Source organism: Oncorhynchus keta, chromosome 21 (genome assembly GCF_023373465.1).
Source record: "Oncorhynchus keta strain PuntledgeMale-10-30-2019 chromosome 21, Oket_V2, whole genome shotgun sequence".
Lineage (NCBI taxonomy): Eukaryota > Metazoa > Chordata > Actinopteri > Salmoniformes > Salmonidae > Oncorhynchus > Oncorhynchus keta.
Genome location: NC_068441.1, coordinates 36,750,124 through 36,773,091, shown reverse-complemented (window position 1 = coordinate 36,773,091; position 22,968 = coordinate 36,750,124). Strand labels below are relative to the sequence as shown.

The window sequence follows — 22,968 nt, the reverse complement described above, 5'->3', positions numbered from 1 at the left end:
ACTGGTCCTGATTTAATAACTGATATCAACATTACAATGTGAACTGTCTCAAATTACTTTGATCATTTTGTTTATATGTAGTATTTTCCTTTTTTGACTATTGTTGTGGAAGTATCTGTATCGTTTACCGTGTTGGCTTGGCAATTGTTCATGCATGTTAGCCCAATTTATTGATAATTCTAGCCCAATAGCTCCCACACAAACAGATGCTGTTTTTGTACTGAAATTGCCTTGAGGTCAAAGGTCCATCAATCAAATATTAATATGTGCTTTGATATGGAAATACTTTTCATCTGCAGATGGGGAGCTTTCATAAATGTAATCCCTGGTCAAAATGTTGTCAATAAAGTAAATGGAAGTTGGTATTATGCAATGATTTCTGCAGTTTAAACTGTGCTGTGTTACTGATGTGCTGGGTGGCACTGGAGTTTATTGAACTTCAGGTGGTGTGAAAGCCAAGTGTCGGTGGGTAAGGGCTTGGACCAACGTGTTAACTGTTATGTAACTATTCTGTGATTAGCTATACAATTACCCCTTTGGTTGACAGTATCAGTGATGAAATCCTATCAAACTATAGAATGTTACCATAATGGAATGCATTTGCAAACGGGCGAGTTCACCTTGGATAGGCGGAGTTTGCACATTTTAGACAATTCCATTGGTCCTTAACTGAAATCACCCACCCGGGTCATGCAAAACGAACTGGCTGACTGAAGGGGGGGGAATCACGTAATCCACTACCGCATCCTATCAATATGTTACATAAACCTAACCCAGCTGTTAGGAATGCAGAAGTAGACTTCTACTGAACTGCAACAGAATATACATCCCCAGCATAAACATTTTTTAGTAGAAAACTCAGATTATATTTACACAACGTTCAAATATTTATTTCAAACAGACAGCATCTCAAAGAGAAACAAGAAAAAGAAACATCCAGATAAAAGAGCTCATGACTGTTTTAGTTTTCTGGATTAATTTTTTATTTGAGTAACAAAATGTGAAGTGCCCTCAGCAAACTCCACACAAGTTTTCCAACCTGCTGTGTCACAAGTATTTACACCACAAAGGGATTTCCCTCAGTCCTTCCTTACACCCCCAATTAATTCATCCTTGTATACATCCTTGTATTTCCATGGTTGGATGGAAGTCTCTTGGTGTCAAGTTGTCCCAAGTTCTAGTCAGTTTTAAATATTTAAAATATTTACAGAGTCCAGTATTCCAAAAACTCTTAAATCCCACTGTTGGTCGTATAATGCGGAAACAGATGGAAGGGAACAGCCTTGTCTTGTTTAAGTAGAGAAATGGAACAGCAGAGCTGGTGGAATCAAAAGGGGTTTGTTAAAGATCTCAGTACATCCCAAATGGCACCCTATCCCCATATGGTGCATTACTTTTGACCAGGTCCCAAAGTAGTGCACCATATAAGAAATAGGATGCCATTTGAGACGTGCCCTAAAAGTTTTTGAAAGTTCCTTCTTCCTCTATGGGAAAGGCTGAACAATGACATTTGTTTGTACATAATCACTGTACTTAAAAACACACGTTGAAATGTCTATTTTTGCCATTGTTTAATGGCTTCCATGATCCTTTCTTATGAAGAATTTAAAAAATGAACAAAAATCATTAAAATTATGAAGAATAAAAGGCCACCCACGAAGTCACTCATTCTTCTTATTCATCAAACATCAACATTTTTTCTTCAAAGTAACTCCCTACGTAAAAATAAAACTCCCCAATAAATACAAATACAGCAGAGATACAGGGTTCTGGTGTAGTCCATCCCTGAGCTCGCTCTTTTGAGAAGGACAAAAATACCAGACAGGTGTGGGAAAAAAAAGAAAAGACGTGACTTGGAAAAAGTTTGAATAGCACGTTATTCCCAAATGTTCCCAGTGTCTCCAGGAGCAAAGATCCTGCCATTCCTCTTGTTTCCTGAGGCTCAACTTGGTGTACATCCACTAATAAGAAGACGTGGTTCCTTTTCCCCGCTGGAGGGGGGTGGGTTATTACACAGAGGTGATGACAATCATGAGGTGAGGGGAGATATTGGAGATCCGGTTGAGGAGGTCAGGGGCTAGCCGGGATAAGTGGCTCTCTGAAAACTCGCATGGTGGGAATATCTGCAACACATAGGCAGGCTGGAGAAGAAAGATAAAAATGGATCAATTGAAAGACTATGCGATCTAAAGACCGCTCCAAAATGTAAAACATACCATTTAATTTGTACAGTGGGACAAAAAAGTATTTAGTCAGCCACCAATTGTGCAAGTTCTCCCACTTAAAAAGATGAGCCCTGTAATTTTCATCATAGGTACACTTCAACTATGACAGACAAAATTAGGGGGGGGGGGGAAAAATCACATTGTAGGATTTCTAATGAATTTATTTGCAAATTATGGTGGAAAATAAGTATTTGGTCAATAACAAAAGTTTCTCAATACTTTGTTATATACCCTTTGTTGGCAATGAGAGGTCAAACGGTTTCTGTAAGTCTTCACAATGTTTTCACACACTGTTTCTGGTATTTTGGCCCATTCCTCCATGCAGATCTCCTCTAGAGCAGTGATGTTTTGGGGCTGTTGCTGGGCAACACAGACTTTTAACTCCCTCCAAAGATTTTCTATGGGGTTGAGAGCTGGAGACTGGCTAGGCCACTCCAGGACCTTGAAATGCTTCTTACGAAGCCACTCCTTCGTTGCCCGGGCGGTGTGTTTGGAATCATTGTCATGCTGACAGACCCAGCCACGTTTCATCTTCAATGCCCATGCTGATGGAAGGAGGTTTTCACTCAAAATCTCACGATACATGGCCCCATTCATTCTTTCCTTCACAAGGATCAGTCGTCCTGGTCCCTTAGCAGAAAAACAGCCCCAAAGCATGATGTTTCCATGCTTCACAGTTGGTATGGTGTTCTTTGGATGCAACTCAGCATTCTTTGTCCTCCAAACACGACGAGTTGAGTTTTTACCAAAAAGTTATACTTTGGTTTCATCTGACCATATGACATTCTCCCAATCTTCTTCTGGATCATCCAAATGCTCTCTAGCAAACTTCAGACGGGCCTGGACATATACTGGCTTAAGCAGGGGGACACGTCTGGCACTGCAGGATTTGAGTCCCTGGCGGCATAGTGTGTTACTGATGGTAGGCTTTGCTACTTTGGTCCCAGCTCTCTGCAGGTCATTCACTAGATCCCCCTGTGTGGTTCTGAGATTTTTGCTCACCTTCTTGTGATCATTTTGACCCCACGGGGTGAGATCTTTCGTGGAGCCCCAGATCGAGGGAGATTATCAGTGGTCTTGTATGTCTTCAATTTCCTAATAATTGCTCCCACAGTTGATTTCTTCAAACCAAGCTGCTTACCTATTGCAGATTCAGTCTTCCCAGCCTGGTGCAGGTCTACACTTTTTTTTCTGGTGTCCTTTGACAGCTCTTTGGTCTTGGCCAGAGTGGAGTTTGGAGTGTGACTGTTTGAGGTTGTGGACAGGTGTCTTTTATACTGATAACAAGTTCAAACAGGTGCCATTAATACAGGTAACGAGTGAAGGACAGAGGAGCCTCTTAAAGAAGAAGTTACAGGTCTGTGAGAGCCAGAAATCTTGCTTGTTTGTAGGTGACCAAACACTTATTTTCCACCATAATTTGCAAAGAAATTCATAAAAAAATCCTACAATGTGATTTTCTGGAGTTTTTTTCCTCATATTGTCAGTTGAAGTGTACCTATGATGAAAATTACAGGCCTCTATCATCTTTTTAAGTGGGAGAACTTGCACAATTGGTGGCTGACTAAATACTTTTTTGCCCCACTGTATGTAAATGTGAAGTTATCAAAAAACCAGCAGTGGCTGAATGTATGCAAAAACAGACAGACATCTATAGTAACAAACAAGCAGAGAGACTCACCTGATTGGAGCCTGGGTTGGGGACATTGATGATGCCTGCAGCCAGCTTGGCCTGCAAGTAGTTTATGAAAGCGGTCCTTAGGGCCTGGGTCTGATTCAGGACATCGTCCTGGTCCCGTCCACAAGGCAGAGCTAGCAGGAGACAGAACTCACTCTCCCCCTGCAGGAAACAGAAAAAAACACACGTTAAAACAGACATATGTGATGTACATGAACTTGAGAATTTCTTCCTTAAAATGGAATTGGTCGCATTCACTACCAAAAGTAAGTGGACACCTGATCGTCGAACATCTCATTCCAAAATCATGGGCATTAATGTGGAGTTGGTCCCCCCTTTGCTTCTATAACAGCCTCCACTCTTCAGGGAAGGCTTTTCCACTGTTCGAACATTGCTGCGGGGACTTGCTTCCATTCAGACAAGAGCATTAGTGAGGTCAGGCACTGGTGTCGGGCAATTAGGCCTGGCTTGTAGTCAGCATTCCAATTCACCCCAAAAGGTGTTTGATGGGGTTGATGTCAGGTCTCTATGCATGCCAGTCAAGTTCTTTCACATCGATCTCAAACTATTTCTGTATGTACCTCGCTTTGTGCACAGGGGCAATGCCAAACTGACCAGGAAACAGCCTTCCCCACTGTTGCCACAAAGTTAGAAGCACAGAATCATGTAGAATGTCACTGTATGTCAGGTTGGATAGGTCAAGTCCGGGCTCTGGACATTCCTGAGTCTTGTCCCAAAGGCACTCCTTTTTGACTTGAGTGATCCTAGTGATCGCGCATCATGAATTTGGATTACTGGGCTAAACGCGCAAACAAAAAGGAAGTATTTGGACATAAATGATGGACATTATCGAACAAAACAAACATTGTGGAACTGGAATTCCTGGGAGTGCACTCTGATGAAGATCAAAGGTAAGTGAATATTTATAATGCTATTTCTGACTTCTGTTGACTACACAACATGGCTGATATCTGTTTGGGTTGTTTTGGTCTCCGAGCGCTGTACTCAGATTATTGCATGGTGTGCTTTTTCCGGGTAAAGCTTTTTTGAAATCTGACACAGCGGTTGCATTAAGGAGAAGTGTATCTATAATTCCGTGCATAATAGTTGTATCTTTTATCAATGTTTATTATGAGTATTTTTGTAAATTGATGTAACTCTGCAAAATCACCAGATGTTTTGGAACTACTGAACATAACGCACCAATGTAAACAGATTTTTTAATATAAATATTAACTTTATCGAACAAAACATACATGAATTGTGTAACATGAAGTCCTATGAGTGTCATCTGATGAAGATCAAAGGTTAGTGATTAATTTCTCTCTATTTCTGCTTTTTGTGACTCCTCTCTTTGGCTGGAAAAATGGCTGTTTTTCTGTGACTTGGCTCTGACCTAACATATTGGTTTGGTTTGCTTTCGTCCTAAAGCCTTTTTGAAATCGGACAATGTGGTGGGATTAACAAGAAGAGTATCTTTAAAATGGTGTAAAATACTTGTATGTTTGAGGAATTTTAATTATGGGATTTCTGTTGTTTTGAATTTGGCGCCCTGCACTTTCACTGGCTGTTGTCCCGTTAGCGGAATCTCAGGCCAAAGAGGTTTTAAGCATGAAACATTCATCTCTGCCTTATTTTTCCCAGGAGAGTTCTTTATTCCTGTCTGTGCAATGTACTGAGAACCCAGCTAGCTATATGGACAGGGACAGTATATCCGGAGAGAGCCATGATTCCGTAAATCAGAGTGTTACTTTATTGTCCAGGGACTGAACATTAGCGAGTAATATACTTGGAAGTGGTATGAACAAATGCTCCAATTCAGGAATGTTAGTGCCGCTCTAATATCCAAAAGTTATTTCCGGCTGTATGTAATAGTGCAAAGGACGTTCTGAGCTAATAATGTGAGAAATGACACACAAAAATGTACACTAAAGTTGCTTATGAGCCATGAACAGGGCAACCATGTCTATCGGCGCCATCTCGCCAGTTCTTAATGATTGGACCATTACTTTAGTTGCTGAGTGACTAGTTTAGTGACTAGGTTAGTGAAAAGTGCTCCTCATCAAGTAGCATCCACTCACTTGCTGTTTGCATCCACTTACACTGGGCCAAGTTAAAACAATTTAGGATGGACTCATCCTCATGATAGGGAAAATAACTTACAGTCATTCTTCTAGCCACACCATCCAGTTGTGATGCCTCAAGTCTCATTCTCTGGACGATCCGAAGCAGCGCTCCTCCCTCTGGTAAGGGCAGCGATCGTAGAGCCAATGCTTTGTTACCACAGACAAAATGCAACTGGACAGCAGCTTGGTCATTCTTCAGTGCTAGCAGCCCTTGCCACACTATCGGGTACTTCTGCTCAAACAGAAAATAAAACAGTGATGCAAAATGCCATTTATTTTTGTAAATATTTAAAATATAAAAACAATAAAATTGTGAATAGTTTACCTACACTACACTTTGTCCTGTCCACTTTGCCCAAAGCTCTTGCCCATACCTCTCTGATCCTGTTCAGTTGTCGTTCTGGTTTTACTGTCTCTAATTCGCTGTCTGTTCCCCATTTCCATAAATCCTTAAATGACTCACCGTGAGCAGCTGCACCATGTTGACAGGTTGGTGTCCAACTTGTTTCACCTTGCCATCAGCTTGTGACTGACTGGGGTCTGTACCCTGAGGCCCAGAAGAGTGATTTTAGTATAAACAAGTTGTAGAAACATCATTCAAGACACTACCCCATGATCATTATCAAATTGTGCAGAGATACAGTACACTGAATAGTGTTTAACTCACTAAGGCAGAAGTGATGTTGATAGGTGCCTGGTTGACCCCAAAAGAAGTCTCTGGGATCTGGGAATGGACGGCCCGGGTGTTGCTGTACATTCCTGGATACTCTGAGAAGGAAGCTCCGGTCCCCGATGGCAGCAACTGCACCCTTTGTGGGGACGCCATGGCGGCCAAAGATGGCCGAATCCCCATCATCCCATCCTTCAGAGGAGAGTGTGGGCTCTTGACCTCCTGTGGCTTTGTGCCATCATTCTCAGAAACACCTTTAGTCAGCAGATGTGCCCTGGGGGACAGGGACGAGGTGATATTGGTAGATGTCGAAGAGGGTGGGACAGTCTCTTGGATGTGTCCCTGGTGCGGTTCTGAGGCAGAGCGCTCTCCCTGCGGGTGGTGCATGAGTACACGCATGTCCCTGGGTGACATGTACGGGTCCAGCTGTAGCCCGCTACGTAGAGCTCCGCGGGGATCCACCTGCATAGTCTCTGGTTTCAGCTGGGTGGCAGATGGTCTCCCTGTGGCCTGATGGAAGCGTCTGGCATCCTCTTGCTCTCCCTCGTGGCCCCTTACATTCCCAGGGTTAACCTTGAGGACTATGTCTCTGCCTACCGCCTGGGGCGAGGTGGGACGTTGCTGGAGAGGACCAGACCAGGGAGAGGCAAGAGGGTCTCCATGCATCCCGAAACTCATCACAGAGAGGGGTGGTGTGTTCACCCTGACCTCTCCTTGGACAAGGTGCCCCATGGGGATTGCTTGGGAGACACGATGGGGTGACATCCTGCCAATGCCACTGTGAGCACTGTGAGGTTGCATGATAACAGACTGCTCAGGGTGGTGGACACTGGTGACATACTGCTGCATGGCGGGAAGGCCAGAGGGCAGCATCCCAGGGAGGCCTTTCGGAGAGGAACCGCCAATGGGAGAGGACACTTTAGTGAACGGAGAGTGTGGGTGGCCTGACTTGCGAGGAGAACGGGGCTCCTGTTTGACCCCACTGAGATGTGATGGAGTTCTGTCAGTGGCCGAGCCGGAAACAAAGCCTACGTGGTTGCCAGCCGGAGAGGGCAAGTGGGGGCTCATTGCAGGACTTATGGCAGAGTTCCAAGATGGTTTACCCCCATCAGCAGTCATCGCATCAGCCCCATCCACTTTTTTTGGATGCTTCAATAACATTGTGAACTCTGGATGATGGTAACCCATCACTTGTGGACTACTAACCGTCTGCTGGAGCCTCTTCACAACTCCTTGAGGCCCTGATGGGTAGGGAGATTCTAACTTTTCCATACTAGTGTTTTCTTGTTTAATAGCAGACACAGGTTGTTGCGTCTTAGGATGCCCATGGTCTGTCTGTATTTGAGGACACTTTGGAGTGTTTGACTGGGAGTGGGTATACATCTCCTGTTTTATTTGGGGCATGGACACAAGCTGCTGAGATTCCATGTCAACTGCAGTAGCTGGTGGGATCTGGCTGATTTTGGCACTGATCCTCTGTGGTCCCTCCTTGATCTGCCCTGAGTGACTCAGCACCACCACTCCCTCTGAGGTATTCACCCTTAGACCTGGGATAGAGCCCGTACCCAGACCGGAGCTCTCAACCAAGTACCTCCCAGCACTTCCACCCTCCTCACCAACTGAAGGTCCATGGTACAAACCACTGTCCCTGTCCTCCATGCTGGGCGGCCTGTATGCCTGCTTGGGAAGTGGCATGTCCACACAGGGATTTCTGTCAACCGATATATTAACTTTCTCCATGTCGGGTGGATTGCAAACACGACTGATAACAGAAGTGGCAGTGGAGGCGATAACAGAAATCACAGACTTCGACTCAGGGGATGGTAGTGAGGCTGGGGGCCGGACTACAGGCTGAGCTGGATGAGATGGCAGCCTGTTGTCATTTAGAGGGGGCTTACTAGGTACAACAACCATTGGCGTATTACCATCAGAAGGATGTGGAGGATCCCTAAGGGACGAGGTGCCCAGATTGGAAGGAGCAGTACTACTGCATGGGACTGGGAGTGAAACATTTTTGTGCTTCATGAGAATCCTACGCAAGTCACTGATGTTGTGATCAGTCTCCATGTGCTCAGAGTCAAGGGGAAGTCCTGGGTTCTCTATGGGAGCTGCTGATGCTCTAGGAGAGGAAGGGACAATTGCATCCTTGGACTGGTTGAGCCAATCTGGTGGGGAAACTGCGATCCTGCTTGGCTGTGTGGTTCTGATGTTTGGCCGGGTTGGGGGTGGAGAAAGTGAGGGTGAGATGCACTCCGGTGGTGGTGGTTGTGTATGAGGCTTGGTGAGAGTGGGACTTTTGGTTGTGGGGCAGACAGGTTTCAGATGTTTAGGTGGAGGTTGCTCTGCAGGGGCTGGAGGCAACTTTGATTCTTTAGGCATGTCTGTAGTCTTGGGAGCCAAATGCGCCGTTTCAGGCTTCCAAGAGGTGGCTGTAATGACACCAGCAACTGTAGATGAGGGAATACTTTCTGGAACAGGCTGTTCGTTGGAGGGTGTGCTGTCTGATGTGATAACAGAGGTGTTCTCCAGTTCTAATGAACTTTCTTTTACAGCATCCTTTTTGTTAGACTTTTGGCTCTTAGACCGCTTCGGCGTTTTAGCTCTGCCCTTAGCACCTTTCCTGGGTGTGGTTGGGAAAAAGGACTCCCCCTGAACAGGAGATATGTTAGTCACAGGTTCAGCTCCCTTGGTCGGCTGGATGAAGGTTGGAATCTCTAGATCTGAATCCACAACTGCACTATTTACCGGCTCTTGGGGCAGAGGGACGGCTATATCCTCACCCATAATGGAATCAATTGCAGCAGCAAGTTCATACTCACTAGCAGGATTGGCTGGTTTGTCTTCCTCAGTCTCAATTTTTAATTCTGCAGGTGGTTGGGCAGGTGGAGTGGGTGGCTCAGCTGGGAGGGTTGGGTCTGTCAGTTTAGCAATGTTCTCCACAGCTTGCTCCAGCTCCTGTTCCTGTTGTAGCAAAGTTTTAGGATCTATTGGAGGCTTATTCTCTGATGTCACCCCATCTTTATCCTCGTTGCTAGAACTCACATCTTGTCCTGGACTAGACTCTAATAATAATGGGTCATTAGTAGGTTCGCCTGGTTTAGTCTTTTTAGAAGAATCATCCTGATTTCCGGGTTCTTCATCCCCCATTTGAAGTAAATCTTTCACCTCAGTGACATTTAGTCTGATCTTGAGGTTCTTGAGGACAGGAGATTTTGGAATCCGTGTCAAGCGTGGGGCTTTTCCTCTCCCACTCTTCTCCAAAACAGGCTGTTCTTCCATGACTGGAGGTTCAGTCTCTTTCTCACCTAATTTAGTTCCACTGGCTTTCTCGTCAATAGGGTCAATTTTCTGCCCGTCTTGATCTCTTGATTTCTCTGTTCCTAGTTGTTGCTTGACATTCTCCTCTTTTTTTGTCACAACTGGCACCACAGAATCTTCTTTACATGAGACAGTGGAATCTGGCATGGCCAAATTGTCCTCCTCTGTAAAATCTATCGGTTGAGCAACATCTTCAGGGGGCTCAGTTTTTCCCCCCTTCCTACTGGATCCAGTCACTGTGGGCATGGGTAACTGACTTGCCAACACTTTATGACCATGAGGAGAATGTCTGCCTTTTGACACTTTTGAGATTCTTTCACTACTCTCTGATTCATTGGAGTCCGTATCCTTGGTCTCCATTTTTGATCTATCCCCTTTAGCTGTTAACATGTCCTCTCCTTTTTGGCGATTCTTAGGAGGACGTCCCCGCCTTGAGGTGATAGGTGCAAGTGAATCCTGTTCTAATGGTTGCTGAGGGGCTGCTTCTTTGTCTTTGTCTCCACCTCGCTTTCGTGCAGAACGTGGTGACTCAGTTACATCCTTTCCAGCCCCCTTAGTGGCATCTTCCTCAACTGGGGTGGCATATACAGATTTCACATTTCTACGTCTTGCTCTTCCAACATATACACTTTGCTCAGTGCCATGCTCGGGGTCTGCACCATGTATGGGAGACTTGCCTGTGGATTTGGAATCCAAGCTTCCCTTCAAAGACTCCGCTCTAGGGGATGATGCACGCTTTGTGCGTTCACTCTTGCGTGTAAGCGGTTTCTCTGAACTATTTGCTGAAACCAAAGGAGTCAGTGGGACTTGAGTAGGAGACTTATTCTTTTTGTTCTTGGACTTCTGTGGTGAAATTGACTCATCTCTGGTTTCATTATCAACAAGCACCTGTATCTGATTAAGATCACGTTTCTTTTCCACCTCTGTATGAGTGTCTGTATCTTCAGTGTTGGTATCCTCTTTTGACATCTCATCAACAAGGTTAGGTGGTGTGGAACTTTTCAATTCAGGTGGTAATTCAGGAGGTGCCAGCTCAAGCTCAGAACGACTCAATAACGTTTTATGAATATGGCAATCACTGTTGGAAGACTGCTCAGGGGTCAATGTTTTAATATCCTGAGCTATATCTTTAGATTTCTCTTCACTAGGGAATCTTTTAACTTTTCTCACCAAACGAATGGGCTCGGGGGCTACTAAATTAACAGAAGCAGGGGGAGACATCGAACGGGGAGACATTTGCGGGAGGGGAGGGAGCTGTTCATTTTTTATGTTTTCTTCTTTAGTCAAAGGTTCTAGAGCAGCTGGCTCTAGGGATGGAGTAAACATGACACGTGTTTCCACTGGTGGAGACATCTCTTTGGGTGGAAGGAGTGGAGATGTATGCTTGGGTGGAGACATCTGCTTGGGTGGAAGGGGTGGAGACATCTGCTTGGGTCGAGACATCTCCTTGGGCATAAGTGGGGGCTGGGAAATCATGTCCTCAGCTGGGCTAATAGGTTTAATCTCTGGATCCATGACAAGTTCTGAGGTTTTCGGTAACTGCAGAGGTTGCTGTTCTGCCTCAGGTGACTTCTCCACCCTATTGTCATCTATTGAATCTGCCCTTTTCACATCCGGTAGCGGTTGGTCTTTCTGCTGTTGAAGCCGTGTGAACTCCAAAAAGCGGCTATGGAAGAGGACAACTGGTTCTGTGTCAGGCTGCCAGTCTGCCGGGCCTTGCTGACCAGTTTGCTGACCATGACTCTGCTCAGGGTCCTCATGCTTTCGCTCAAGGTGCTGAAGACGTCTTGAGTCCTGCTCAAATATCGAGCTGTGAAGGAAACGTGAGGCAAACAGTTCCCTGCGTTCATGTTCCTCTGGCTTGGGCTTGGGCTCTTCCTTCCGGTCATCTAGTTTGTCTTCAGACCCACTACTGCGAATTTTCTTCTTCTTCATGTACCAAGAGGGTGTAGGTCGAGGTGCTGACTCAACCTTTTCAGTATCTTTCCTACTGCGTAAACCAGCAAAGTGTGAATCATAGTCCAAGAAAGACCAGTTGTCCTCCCTAGAGGAGGACAGAGACTTTGCTCGCTCTAGCAGGGCCTTGGTATCTGGTGTGATGGTTTGGTCAAGTGCAAAGGAGTAGAACTTCATCCTTTCCAAGGTGGCAAGCTTAGGGTCTGAAAATCTGTCCACTCTCTGCCTGTCAGACAAAGGTACCGAAGTAGAGGGCATAGGAGAGTGTGGTTTGTTCTCTCTATCCTCCTCAGAATCGGATCGTACTTCCCCAGGCTCCAAATCATGCACAATTCCGTACTCCAAACGCTTGCGATGGTGTGGATTTTTTGCAATGCCACTTGAGAAGTTTAAGTCGGGTAAAAAATCTTGCTTGACTCTGCTTTCCCAACGTTTTTCCCGCTCTTCCTCACTAATTTGTAAAGGAGTGTTTGACTTGGACATTTGCATTGTATGTGTCCTTTTGACTGCCAGCTCCAGGTCTGGATGGCTTTTATCCTCTGTTTTAACCTCCCTGAGGTGTGAAGATACCGCAAAGTCCTCTTCACCATGATGAGAAAAGTGTTGCAAGCCTGGAGATGCAGTGTTGTTCCACTCAGGATCTTCAGCACGACGAGAGAAGTGTTGCAAGCCTGGAGATGCAGTGTTGTTCCACTCAGGATCTTCACTCTTTTGCCTGAAGCTCCTGTAGACACGGTCCCCCCTCTTGGCACTAATATCTGCATCAAATTGCTCTAGTTTCTTGAGTTTATGAGATGGGAAATTATCTGTGACGTCTTGAGGTGGCTTGCCCACTTCATGTACCAGACTGCGGTGTTCAAGATCCTCCCTTTCTAAGTCTTGTGGACTTCCTGGTTTTTCTTTTTTGTCTGGCTCTTGGAGCTGTTGGTGAAGTCTCCTCTGCTCCATCTGTTTGCGGTAACTCTGGGAGAGGTCAATATCCAGAGGCTCTTCCTTGACACCCTTGTCATTGTCCTGTGCACCATATTTGAAAGGGCTTGGTGGATCTTGATCTCTTGCATTATCCTGATCCATGTTCCCATCGTGGGAGAACCTTCTAGACATGCTGTGGCGTTTTGAGTCTATAGGGTCCATGCTCCCCTCGGGCAGCACTTCCTGTCCTCTCATTACAGGATCCTGACTACCAGGAAACACCAGCCTCTCCGTTTTGGATCTTGAATCCCTCCGCTGGGAGTCTTTTTGTTGAGCCTTATTGTCACCATCCGTCTCTTTTGAAAAGGCAGTGCTTGCTCCAAAGTCTGGGGGTTGACTCCCATCCTCCAGCCTTCTCCTCTTCTGCCGAATGGTCCTCCCACTGGCATCTCCAAAGCGCCTCTTTCTCGCAGCCAGCCGATCAGAATCCAGTGATGGATCTTTCCCATCATTTCCAGTGTCAGACTTTTGGTGTTTCTTGGATCGTGTTTTAACATCCTTGACTGCGATCTCACCTTTCCCTGACTCAAGTCTCTCACTTTTCACAGGCTCATGGCGAGAGGTTGTCGCTGTCGGATCTGAAGGAGGAGGGTCATTGTCACCTTTATATATCTGTCTCTCAAGGCTGTCTTGGTCCGACACCTTTCCCCTTCCAGAGCCTCCATCCAGGCTGGGATCTAGCTTGACCTCAGATGGTGGGATGCCGGGAGATTGCACCTTTCCTTTCCTTGATTTATTCTTCTCCCCTTTTTCTTTGTCACCTTTCTCCTTTCGTCTTCCCCGCTTGCTTTTCTCAGCCCCAGCTCCACGCTCAGGTTCAACCAAGTGGGCGTCTTTTTCCAACCTCTCACTCTTAGAGCTGGCTCCATGTTCCAATGGAGGAGCCTTGTCAGCCTTGTCAAAGCGTGGTGGTGAGAGTGAGCTGCAACTACCACTTCGCTCAGAGGACTGGCTGTAGACCTGTCGCTCTGGGTCTCTGGGAGCACGCTCAGATGGTGAAGGGGAGGCAGAAGGGGTGATCGGGCGCCGTGGATGAGACGGGCTCCACCTAACTCGGTCTGCCTCAAAGCGCTCCCGCTCCCTTTCTCGCTCCCTCTGGATGTATGTGTATTTCCGAATGTCCTGCTCAAAAGGATCTCGATAATCCCTGAACTCCCGAGGGTCCTCATGATAGCGTGGGTCAAAGTGTTCTCCCTGGTAATGCTCCAACTCCGAATACCGCTCACGGCTGCGGGCGGGGTAGTCTCTGTGAGGGTCTTCGGGGTAAATGGTGCCAGGGGTGCGTACATTCTCAAAGTAAGCTCTTTCTGCTGAGAACTCATGGTATGGAGGTCTTGGTCGTTCCTCCCTGTAAAGCAGGGGGTTGTGGAATAGGAGGGGATAATTTTTTGAAGTGAGAACCAATAAGTACACCAGAAAACAAGTAATTCAAAGTATTCCCTCCATTCATCTCACATTACAAATGTGAACCTTACCTTCTTTCAGTTGGAATTTCATAGAAGTCTCTAATGTCTTGCCCCGAGGCCTGCATAGAGCGATAAAAAGCCATCTGACTCTCTTGGCTGGCAAAATCCACCTGCAAATAAACAAATTAGCTCCCTTCATCTGGTTTACTGTTAAAATGTCAGTCACTGATTGATTAATGAAACATATTTATTCATACTTTTATTTTGTTGCCTCCAATCTTCCAGCCTTTGGTCTCCCTGACAGCTGCCTGTGCAAAATCTGTGTTGTTATACAAGATGAGAGCCATCCCCTTCAACCTGTCAAACACCACCTAAAAGAAGAAAAGCAGAAATCTTGTTGAGAACAACTTCTCTAATATAGTATCAAAAATGTCAGGGATTCCAAGAACATTGGGGAGGGAAAAAAGGGTAGACCTTGACTACATGTCCATAGCGGCAGAAGTGGCGTGTGAGATATTGCTCTGTGATGTTGGAAGCCAAACCGTCCAGCCAAACACATGTTGTGGGCATACTCTTTCCAAAACCCAGCTGCAAAGGAGACCGAAAACACAGGATGTAAAAACATTGACAATAATAATTGCGGAGGGTAGTTCTGTATCACTGAACTCAATTCCTTTTGTACCCACATGGATAACTAGAGGTAAGGGCAATATAGATTTATGAATAATACCTTGAGCCGGTTGCTCCCTAAATACTCTCCATCCATCTTCTTTATAGCTTTGCAGACACTGGCAATATCAGAATACTGCACAAAGGCATATTGAGGAATACCATTGACTTTTTTAATGTCAATATCCTGTATGAGGGATGACAAAATTATTAAATATTTAAAAGAAAACAGGCAATTCTCTGACATTTTTTTAGAAGAGATATTCAACTTGCACAACCCATCAGTGTGCAGTAACATACATACCACAATCTCTCCAAAGCGCTGGAAGATATCAAGGAGCTGTTGGTAACTGGTGGTCTTCTCCAAGTTGCCGATAAACAGGGTCCTTGTGGCCTTGGGGTGGAATTCATCAATCCGTCCATCTAATGGCCTGAACTCATTCTCGCTCTCAGTTTCTGAGGGAAAGACTTCTATTACAATCACTAAACAAGACAATAGAAGTACACTCAACAGTATGTGAATGACCACTCATTACAACTCCATTAGGATTTAAGGCCCAAGCTCAAATAATGAAAGAATTACAGATGTTACATGACGACACTAAAAAGTTTCATACCAGGGCCGTTCCAGACAGAAACCTCGATCATCATGCCGAAAAAAAGCTTTCCTTTTGAGACGTTGAGGGCTTTCTCTTGGTCTTCCTGCTGCCTGAAGAACACCAGACCATATCGGTCCTCTGAGGCCCCGTGGATCTGCACAGATGTCACTTTCCCATGTTTCTTGAACTCATGGAACAGTCCATCTTTCAAACTTGTGTCTGGCAGGGGAAATGGACAGTTAATTGATGCTTGATATGAGTCATGCAGCTGCATCGTGAGGGACAAAATAAAATGTTAGGTCAAGGTGGAGAATGGGTATGCTTTGATTAGCTACCTCTACAGCTGAACATGTAGACAAGAAATGGCAGAGGATTACGACATTTATTGGTGACCCCCTTCATAATGTCATGGTGCCCAGCAAAGTGTAACCAGAATGTCAAGGTGCACAGAAAAGTCCAGACAGACTGCATGTTTATGAGTATGCTGCTAGGTATTGGTACTTGGTACTCACCTGTGGAACGCACTGGTAGGTTCTGCACCCTGATGCCAAAGCTTCTGCGTGGCTCATCACCTTCCATCACCATGGAACAGGGCTGAGAGGGAGGTGCATGTGTAGCAGAGGACTGAACAGAACGTGCACGAGACCCTTCACTTGAACTGCTGTTTGAATCGCTGCTGCCAAACGGACAAATGTGAGGAAAGAGAGGGGGTAATGTTCAGAGGGTCTTCAGCTAACTTGACTAAAGAAAAGGGTACATTTATATGCATCTCAAGTCAGTGATATTCTCTCCATAATCCTAGAGCCAAGCAGGATATTTTACAACTGGATAAGTGGAATATGTTCCCTTATCTTGCTACATTCTCTACAACATAAGCTAATTGACTGATGTGTGCTCCATCCATACAAACAATAACATCCACACCATCACAAAAGCACATCCTACCTGCCACTGCCAGTACTGCTGGTGCTGCTGACAGAATCAGAGCTAGAGGACCTACTGCGGGACCTAGAGCACGGACCTCTTTCTGGGGAGAGGGGGGCTCTTTTGGGGGAATGGGGGGCTTTGGGTGTTTGTCCCGTGGTCCTTTGCGGGGAGGGGTGTCGAGACTGTGAGGAATGAGATGATCGACTGCGGCGGTGATGGTAAGTCCTGTCAACACGACGTCCCCTGTCATCTCGATAGGGGTCGCGGCGTGCAGCACTAGACAAGGTGAAGGGATCTCCTCGGATCCTGGACTCAAAATGAGGCTCTGGGGTTTCAAAGCTCCCACCCATTGCACTGCTACTTCCTGGCCCAGGGCTAACTCCAGCTGCAAACATGGTGCGATCACGGTAATAGTCTGCGTTGTAGTGGCGCTGTCTATCAAAAGTGCCAGTGCGCTCATGGTGTCCATAGGGGCTGTGATCATATGCACGCTCCCGGGTCTCTGAGCTGGTGGAAGACACAGGCAAAGGATGGATGGATAGGGGAGAGAGACAGAGTAGATATAGAGAGGGCGAGTGTTAGTGTGACTCCAAAAATACAGATTAGTTCCAACACACAATGAAGTTTAAAATAGGCAGTGCACTGTTAAAATGTCAACTTAAATACACACAAACAGGGACCCCGCTGAGCACGGGTCTATGAAGATACAGGCCAATCATTTGCGATTCCAGTAGAAGCAATAGAATACACGAGGGGCATTTGGTCAATTCAAACTGAATTCATTTCAAACTACGCATTTCTCTAGTATAGGCTACTTATCGTAATGAACGATACCAGCAAAATTCGTGCGATAACTGATTGGTGTCGATAACTTTCTATTTATCGTCCCAGCTCTAGCATAGAGTAAGGTAACCCTTGGATAGGTTTAGTTTCATAAAGGCCATGCTTGAGACTCAAAAATGCATGAACACACATTGTGAGAATTTCTTTGTTGGCCAAACATAACACAACCGCATCTGTGAAACTATTGAACTCCATCATTTGCATTTATTCTAATTATCTAGAAGCTGTGTCATATCACATTTGTCAGAGTGAGCAAGTGAGTTCCTACTGAGATCAAATACAATTTCTGAATTAAGTAAGAACAGTGGGTCTTGGCAGTTGAGGGAAATCCTGGTGGACCTGCTAGATCTTAACTCGTCTATATTAAGCCACCTAGTAACTAAGAGAAAAAGCAAGAAAGGGAGAGAGAGACAGAAAGTGACAGAAAAGAAAGAGAGCAAGGAAGAGAAAGAAAAACAAGCCCTCTGGCCCAAGCAGCTGCATATTTTCTCTCTAAAAGCTCTAACAATTAGTGCAGGAGACGAGGAAAAGAGACGCAGTGGGCAGGACAATACCAACCTTTTCCAAAAGCAGTAACCGAACCTATAATCCCAAATACATTCTAGGTCGTCAGAATTGTGTGAGCCGGAATAAAAAGCAAAAAATCATTTGGATTAAAAATAAAAAAAACTTGAGCAAAAAGGTTATTTTGTCTTCATGTGTATAGAGTCTGATGTTCGAGTAGAACACTGGGTAGGGTAGGCATCTTAGGTATAATCCATCATCTCTTAATCTCTTCGTTTGATGTAAAAAGAAAACAACCAAAGAAATTGATTTTGTTATGACAACGATTGATACAGGTTTAATTTGAAAAAAAAACATGAGTCACACTTAAGGGCATAGCGGTGCATTTCAAAAGTGACACTAGAGACCGGATAGACTGAAAACATATCCAACTTGCTAGAAAAAAGGAACAAGTCTGAGGTGTCTGCATATTACTGTCCAAAATAGAGATCTGTATTATTCCTCTTCAAAACTAGCAATCCAGTTAGCATACCCTCCAGTAAAAAAACAGTATGTTCTCTCACCATAATGCACGGAATAATCCTAGTCCACTGCAACGTAATGAATTCCTTAAAATAGCACTATTACATATCCCAAGGGGAAAATAGACAGTCTACTCCCATCACTGTGCAGATGACATCTTCAGGCTTCATTCGGTTTTCTTTGAAAATGCAGACGTTTCTGTTCTTTGTTAGTAACCCCAAATACTGATGCTGAGAGGATATACAGCTAAATCCACACTGAAGCAGAGTAATCCAACAAAAGAAGTGCGGTTACACCTGTGTACATCCTATACCCAACATCCTTACATCCAATGTGGGGGTTACTTCCATGAGGCAGGTACATCCATAATGCATGTCTTCAGTTGTCTTCATGGCCATCTCTCTCTGAAAAATATTCCAATGGAATTTCTTGATAGGTGTTCCTGTTACTCCTCAGTTTCTCTTAGGTTCCTTCTGATATAAACTCCATACTAAATTACAATTATACCCTGTAAAATGTAAATTCCCTTGTCTGAAAATGATCAACTAGCTGTGAATGATGTATTGATGGGGCCCTGTGATGACAACTAGCCAACTTACATCCTTACGATGGCAACTTACATCCCTTGGTCCATGATGTTATTTAAATCCAGACGAATAGCAGATATCCTTGGTTTGGAGACTTCCAGAAAAATGCTCTCTGCCCAGCAGTGGAAAGGTGTTGAGGAAAAAAACGACAATCCTCCCTGTCTTCTCTGATGAATAGTCCATAGGTGAATAAACCTGCCTGAATATAATTCTCAAGAAAATATAGGGGTATTTAATCCATCCAGGCAACGATTTACTTCCAAAGAACGTCGATCCCAGGTAAATCGCGGTTAGAATCCATGGTTTGTAAAATAAAAATATCCGAAAACTCACCAGGATAAAATCCAACAAATGTGATATATCCAAACTCACCAGGATATTCCCCACAGGTGTAATATCCAACGTGAAAGCAGGATACGTCTCACATAATAAATCCAAAATTTTGAATAATACCTCATACATCCATACCTCTTTAATGACAAATAGATTAGCATAAACAATTAACTTAGATCCAGCAAAAAAAGGCCAGGTCTGTGCAGATGGTAAAGGGATTGTTCCCTAGGTTACCTTTATGTAAAACTGTAAGGAATCTATTGCCCTTGATTTATTAATAACCCAACAATGAAATGATGTTATTGCGGGATATAATATATATTTTTACTGACACCACGATCCCCCAGTACTTCAGAGGGAGACTATGTCCACTTACCAGTCTCTTATCCGTTCATACCGCCCCTCTCTGGTGTGGAGGGACACTGGGGGGCCAAACACTGGACCCACTGCCCCCCTAGAGAATCCTGAAACATCCCGCCCATGACTGCTCGAAGGGGGGTTGTCATCAAGGCCCCGAACAGCACTAGGGACAGACCCAGGTTCGTTGTAGTCAGTGCGCAGGTCTCTATCCCCCATCTTGTTGACAGCATTGTGAGCCTTCTGTGCACTTTTGATATCCACAAAATCCACAAAGGCTGCAACGCCGCCCTCCGACCCTCGCTTCCGCAGGACCTTGACGCTCTCGACACGTCCATAGCTGAGGAGCAAGAACAAAGAGAGAAAATATGTCACACTATTGAAATACTATGTACGCGTCCATTCAGACTTATGATAAGCACAATAATATAATAGCTAGCCTAGTAGCTAGATTTTTAAACAGCAAAGAAAGCACAGGAGCTCGATTTTGCCTGGCAGCCAATTAGTCAAATTAGCATTAAAGGGAAAATCCACTCATTAAATATATATGTGTGTGTGTGTGTGTGTGTGTGTGTGTGTGTGTGTGTTATTAAACTCTCAAGAAGCAGAGTCACCGGCATGATGATGTGGCCAGTGACACTTCTTTAAAGTCCAATATCTTGACTGCTGACATGCAAAGCATTGGGACTATCAACAGTGGACTAAGAAAAAACCCCACCAAACAATACTTTTGAGTGGACTTTCCCTTTAAAAATGGAGGCCCAAGCATTTTGGCACCTTTGTGTAGTGAACTTTAAAAAAAGAAAATTACTTTTCTCAACTTAAAGTTGTTCTATTCCTTTACTAAATCATCTTACATAGAATATGAGGGTCAGTGGAACCTGTGGATTACAATTATGCTTTAATAGGAATCTATTATTAGTGTGAAAATAGGCTGTTCTGCTGTTATTTTGAAGTCATTGAAAATATGCCAAGAAGTCAAATGTTGGTTCTTCAATAGTTGCACTTTCACTGAAACACTAGATCCATGTGTTGGTGTACACAGTGCTCATGTTCACTGAATCTGGCATTTGGCTGAAAGCCAGTTCAAAGAACCTAACGTTAGGCTCAAAGTAGTTGATTACGATGTAAATAGTTTCAAATAACGTATCATAAATAACCACAAGAAAGTAGCTACCTCCTTGCCACTTTAAAGCATTAGGCACACGCTTAAGGATCGAACAGAGAGATTGATGGTTATGGTAGCCACTTTTTGGACCATATGAACCGCTAAACATTGCAGTTAAGGCGTGATGAATTATGCAGTGAACGAGCGATAGAATCAAGAAGCCCATATGTTACACGAGGGCTTTCATCGTGTTAGCACGTTGATGAACTCGCCGCCAGGCAATCAAACCCGATATCGTCCGCAAGGTAATTATGGCAGCTAACGAAGCTAGCAGTAGCATCGGAGGAACGTGGAGAAACCATGCATTTAGCGATTAAGTTAGATGACTTTGCATTATTCAGTAATCCGACTAATGATTAACACATAGCCCCTGCTAAACATAACTAGTAGATGTGTTACCACATCCTTCAATAAGAAAATATGCTACCTAACTAGTATGTTAGCTATATTTCTGCTAGCTTGCTTAACTAGTTACCAAGGCATTAACTGATGTAGCTAGCGACGTCGTTAACGTAGATCAAGTGAGCAAACGACAAAATGGTAGCTAGTTAGCTGACAAGCTAGCATTCAGTGGCATTTCAGCTTGCTGGATTCCAATAAATTGTGAAATTCTGGTATGTTGTGTGTTTGTTAAAAATATCACGGGGGAAAAAATCTTAAACAACAGAGACAATTTGGTGTTGTATCTTGAAGATGACTAACGTTAGCTAGCTCAGATAGCTAGCTATTGGACACAGAGCGCGCTGCCTCTCCTCTTGCGTAACTTACCGTTTAAAATGTTCGACAATTTTCTCCTCTCGAACATGTTCGGGTAAATTTCCCACCCAAAGGTGCCTGGTTTCCCGAACCATCATGTACGTTACTTTCCCCCTTCATACACATATGCTCTAGCAAGTTTTGATCTCCGCCGGTCGGGAAGTCCGCCTTACAAAATGAACGACGAGTGATTCCGTGTAAAAAAAAAAAAAAATTATCTTGGCCTAGTAAACTCGGTTCCAATGCCTCCGAATGTGTGTGTGTGTTCTTCCCTGTGACGACGGCTTCGTTTCTCATGATTTGCGCGCTCCCGAGATCATGCGACAGCTATTCGAGAGCAATTTTCCGTGCTTTTTACATTTCATAATAATGTAGCAGTCCTTTGACTTTGCATTATAAAACACATCTATGCAGCATCAGGGGTTGTAATTAATCGAGAAGTCATCCTGACTTCGTGACTATGTTGCCTGAGGATGATCTGTGATTATATGCTCCCCAAAATGGCTTATTCCAAGGCATCCCTATGCTGACAAGGTATGGCACGATCTTTGCCTGCAGTGAATTGACAGGATAAGCGTAATTCTTCCCAAATAAAAGAGCCATTATTTGTATAATTGCTTTGTGAATATTCTATTTAAATGGAGGTTGGTTAAGCAAGTAATCTTTGTAGGTCTAAATCATAGAGGTTTTAATGACACCTCTACTGTGTGTGCTCTGATATTGCATAGCACACCATGTCCACCCCTATCATTGTTTATGTTCTCAGAACTATACAGCCCCTGGGTTTATTCCCCTTGCATAGATCCTGTTTCCCTTGCATTTGCCTATCATTTATTTAATTATTGAATTAGCATGTGTGTTGTGTTCCCTTGAGGAAATTATGCATGAAGCCATACAAAGAACATGCTTGTCTGAAAAAAGCTTGATGACATGGATAGAGGCAGAGCAGCGCAAAGCAATACTGTATAATATATTTGTTTATTTTGTCATATGAAAGGCTATATTGAGAATGGACACGCAGCACTGAGCACTACATAATATTCAAATAATGCCTACCACAAAATACAATCTGCTACTGTAAATGTAATATATGATTATTATATTATAGTTCTTATGCAGTGTCCCTGTCACGACTTCTACCGAAGTCAGCCCCTCTCCTTGTTCCGGCGGCATTCAGCGATCGACTCGACGTCACCGGCTTTCGTATATCCATTTGTCTTGTCTTGTTTCCATACACACCTGGTTTTCATTTCCCCAATTAAGCTACTTGTATTTAACCCTCTGTGTCCCATCATGTTTTGTGTGTAATTGTTTTCATGTTAGGTGGTGTTAGTTTAAGCGCGATACTTTTA

General features: G+C 44.3%; 1 protein-coding gene across 4 annotated transcripts; it reads right to left on the bottom strand.

Moving 5' to 3' along the window:
* Positions 1-874: 874 nt before the first annotated feature.
* On the bottom strand, positions 875-22,948 carry LOC118374137 (msx2-interacting protein-like). Of its 4 annotated transcripts, none has more exons than XM_035760500.2 (15): positions 21,629-22,948; positions 19,712-20,032; positions 16,565-17,053; positions 16,132-16,295; positions 15,638-15,838; positions 15,325-15,488; positions 15,082-15,207; positions 14,826-14,939; positions 14,609-14,722; positions 14,421-14,521; positions 6,697-14,293; positions 6,493-6,576; positions 6,067-6,261; positions 3,907-4,065; positions 875-2,141 (listed from the first exon to the last, which is right to left on the bottom strand). In XM_035760500.2, exons 1-15 carry the CDS (start codon positions 21,712-21,714, stop codon positions 2,010-2,012), a joined length of 10,047 nt encoding a protein of 3,348 aa, XP_035616393.1. In that variant the 5' UTR covers positions 21,715-22,948; the 3' UTR covers positions 875-2,009. The 4 variants fall into 4 exon arrangements, with proteins under 4 accessions (XP_035616393.1, XP_035616394.1, XP_035616395.1 ...); XM_035760501.2 differs by having other exon boundaries at positions 16,132-16,292; XM_035760502.2 differs by having other exon boundaries at positions 15,325-15,476; positions 21,629-22,947.
* Positions 22,949-22,968: the final 20 nt, after the last annotated feature.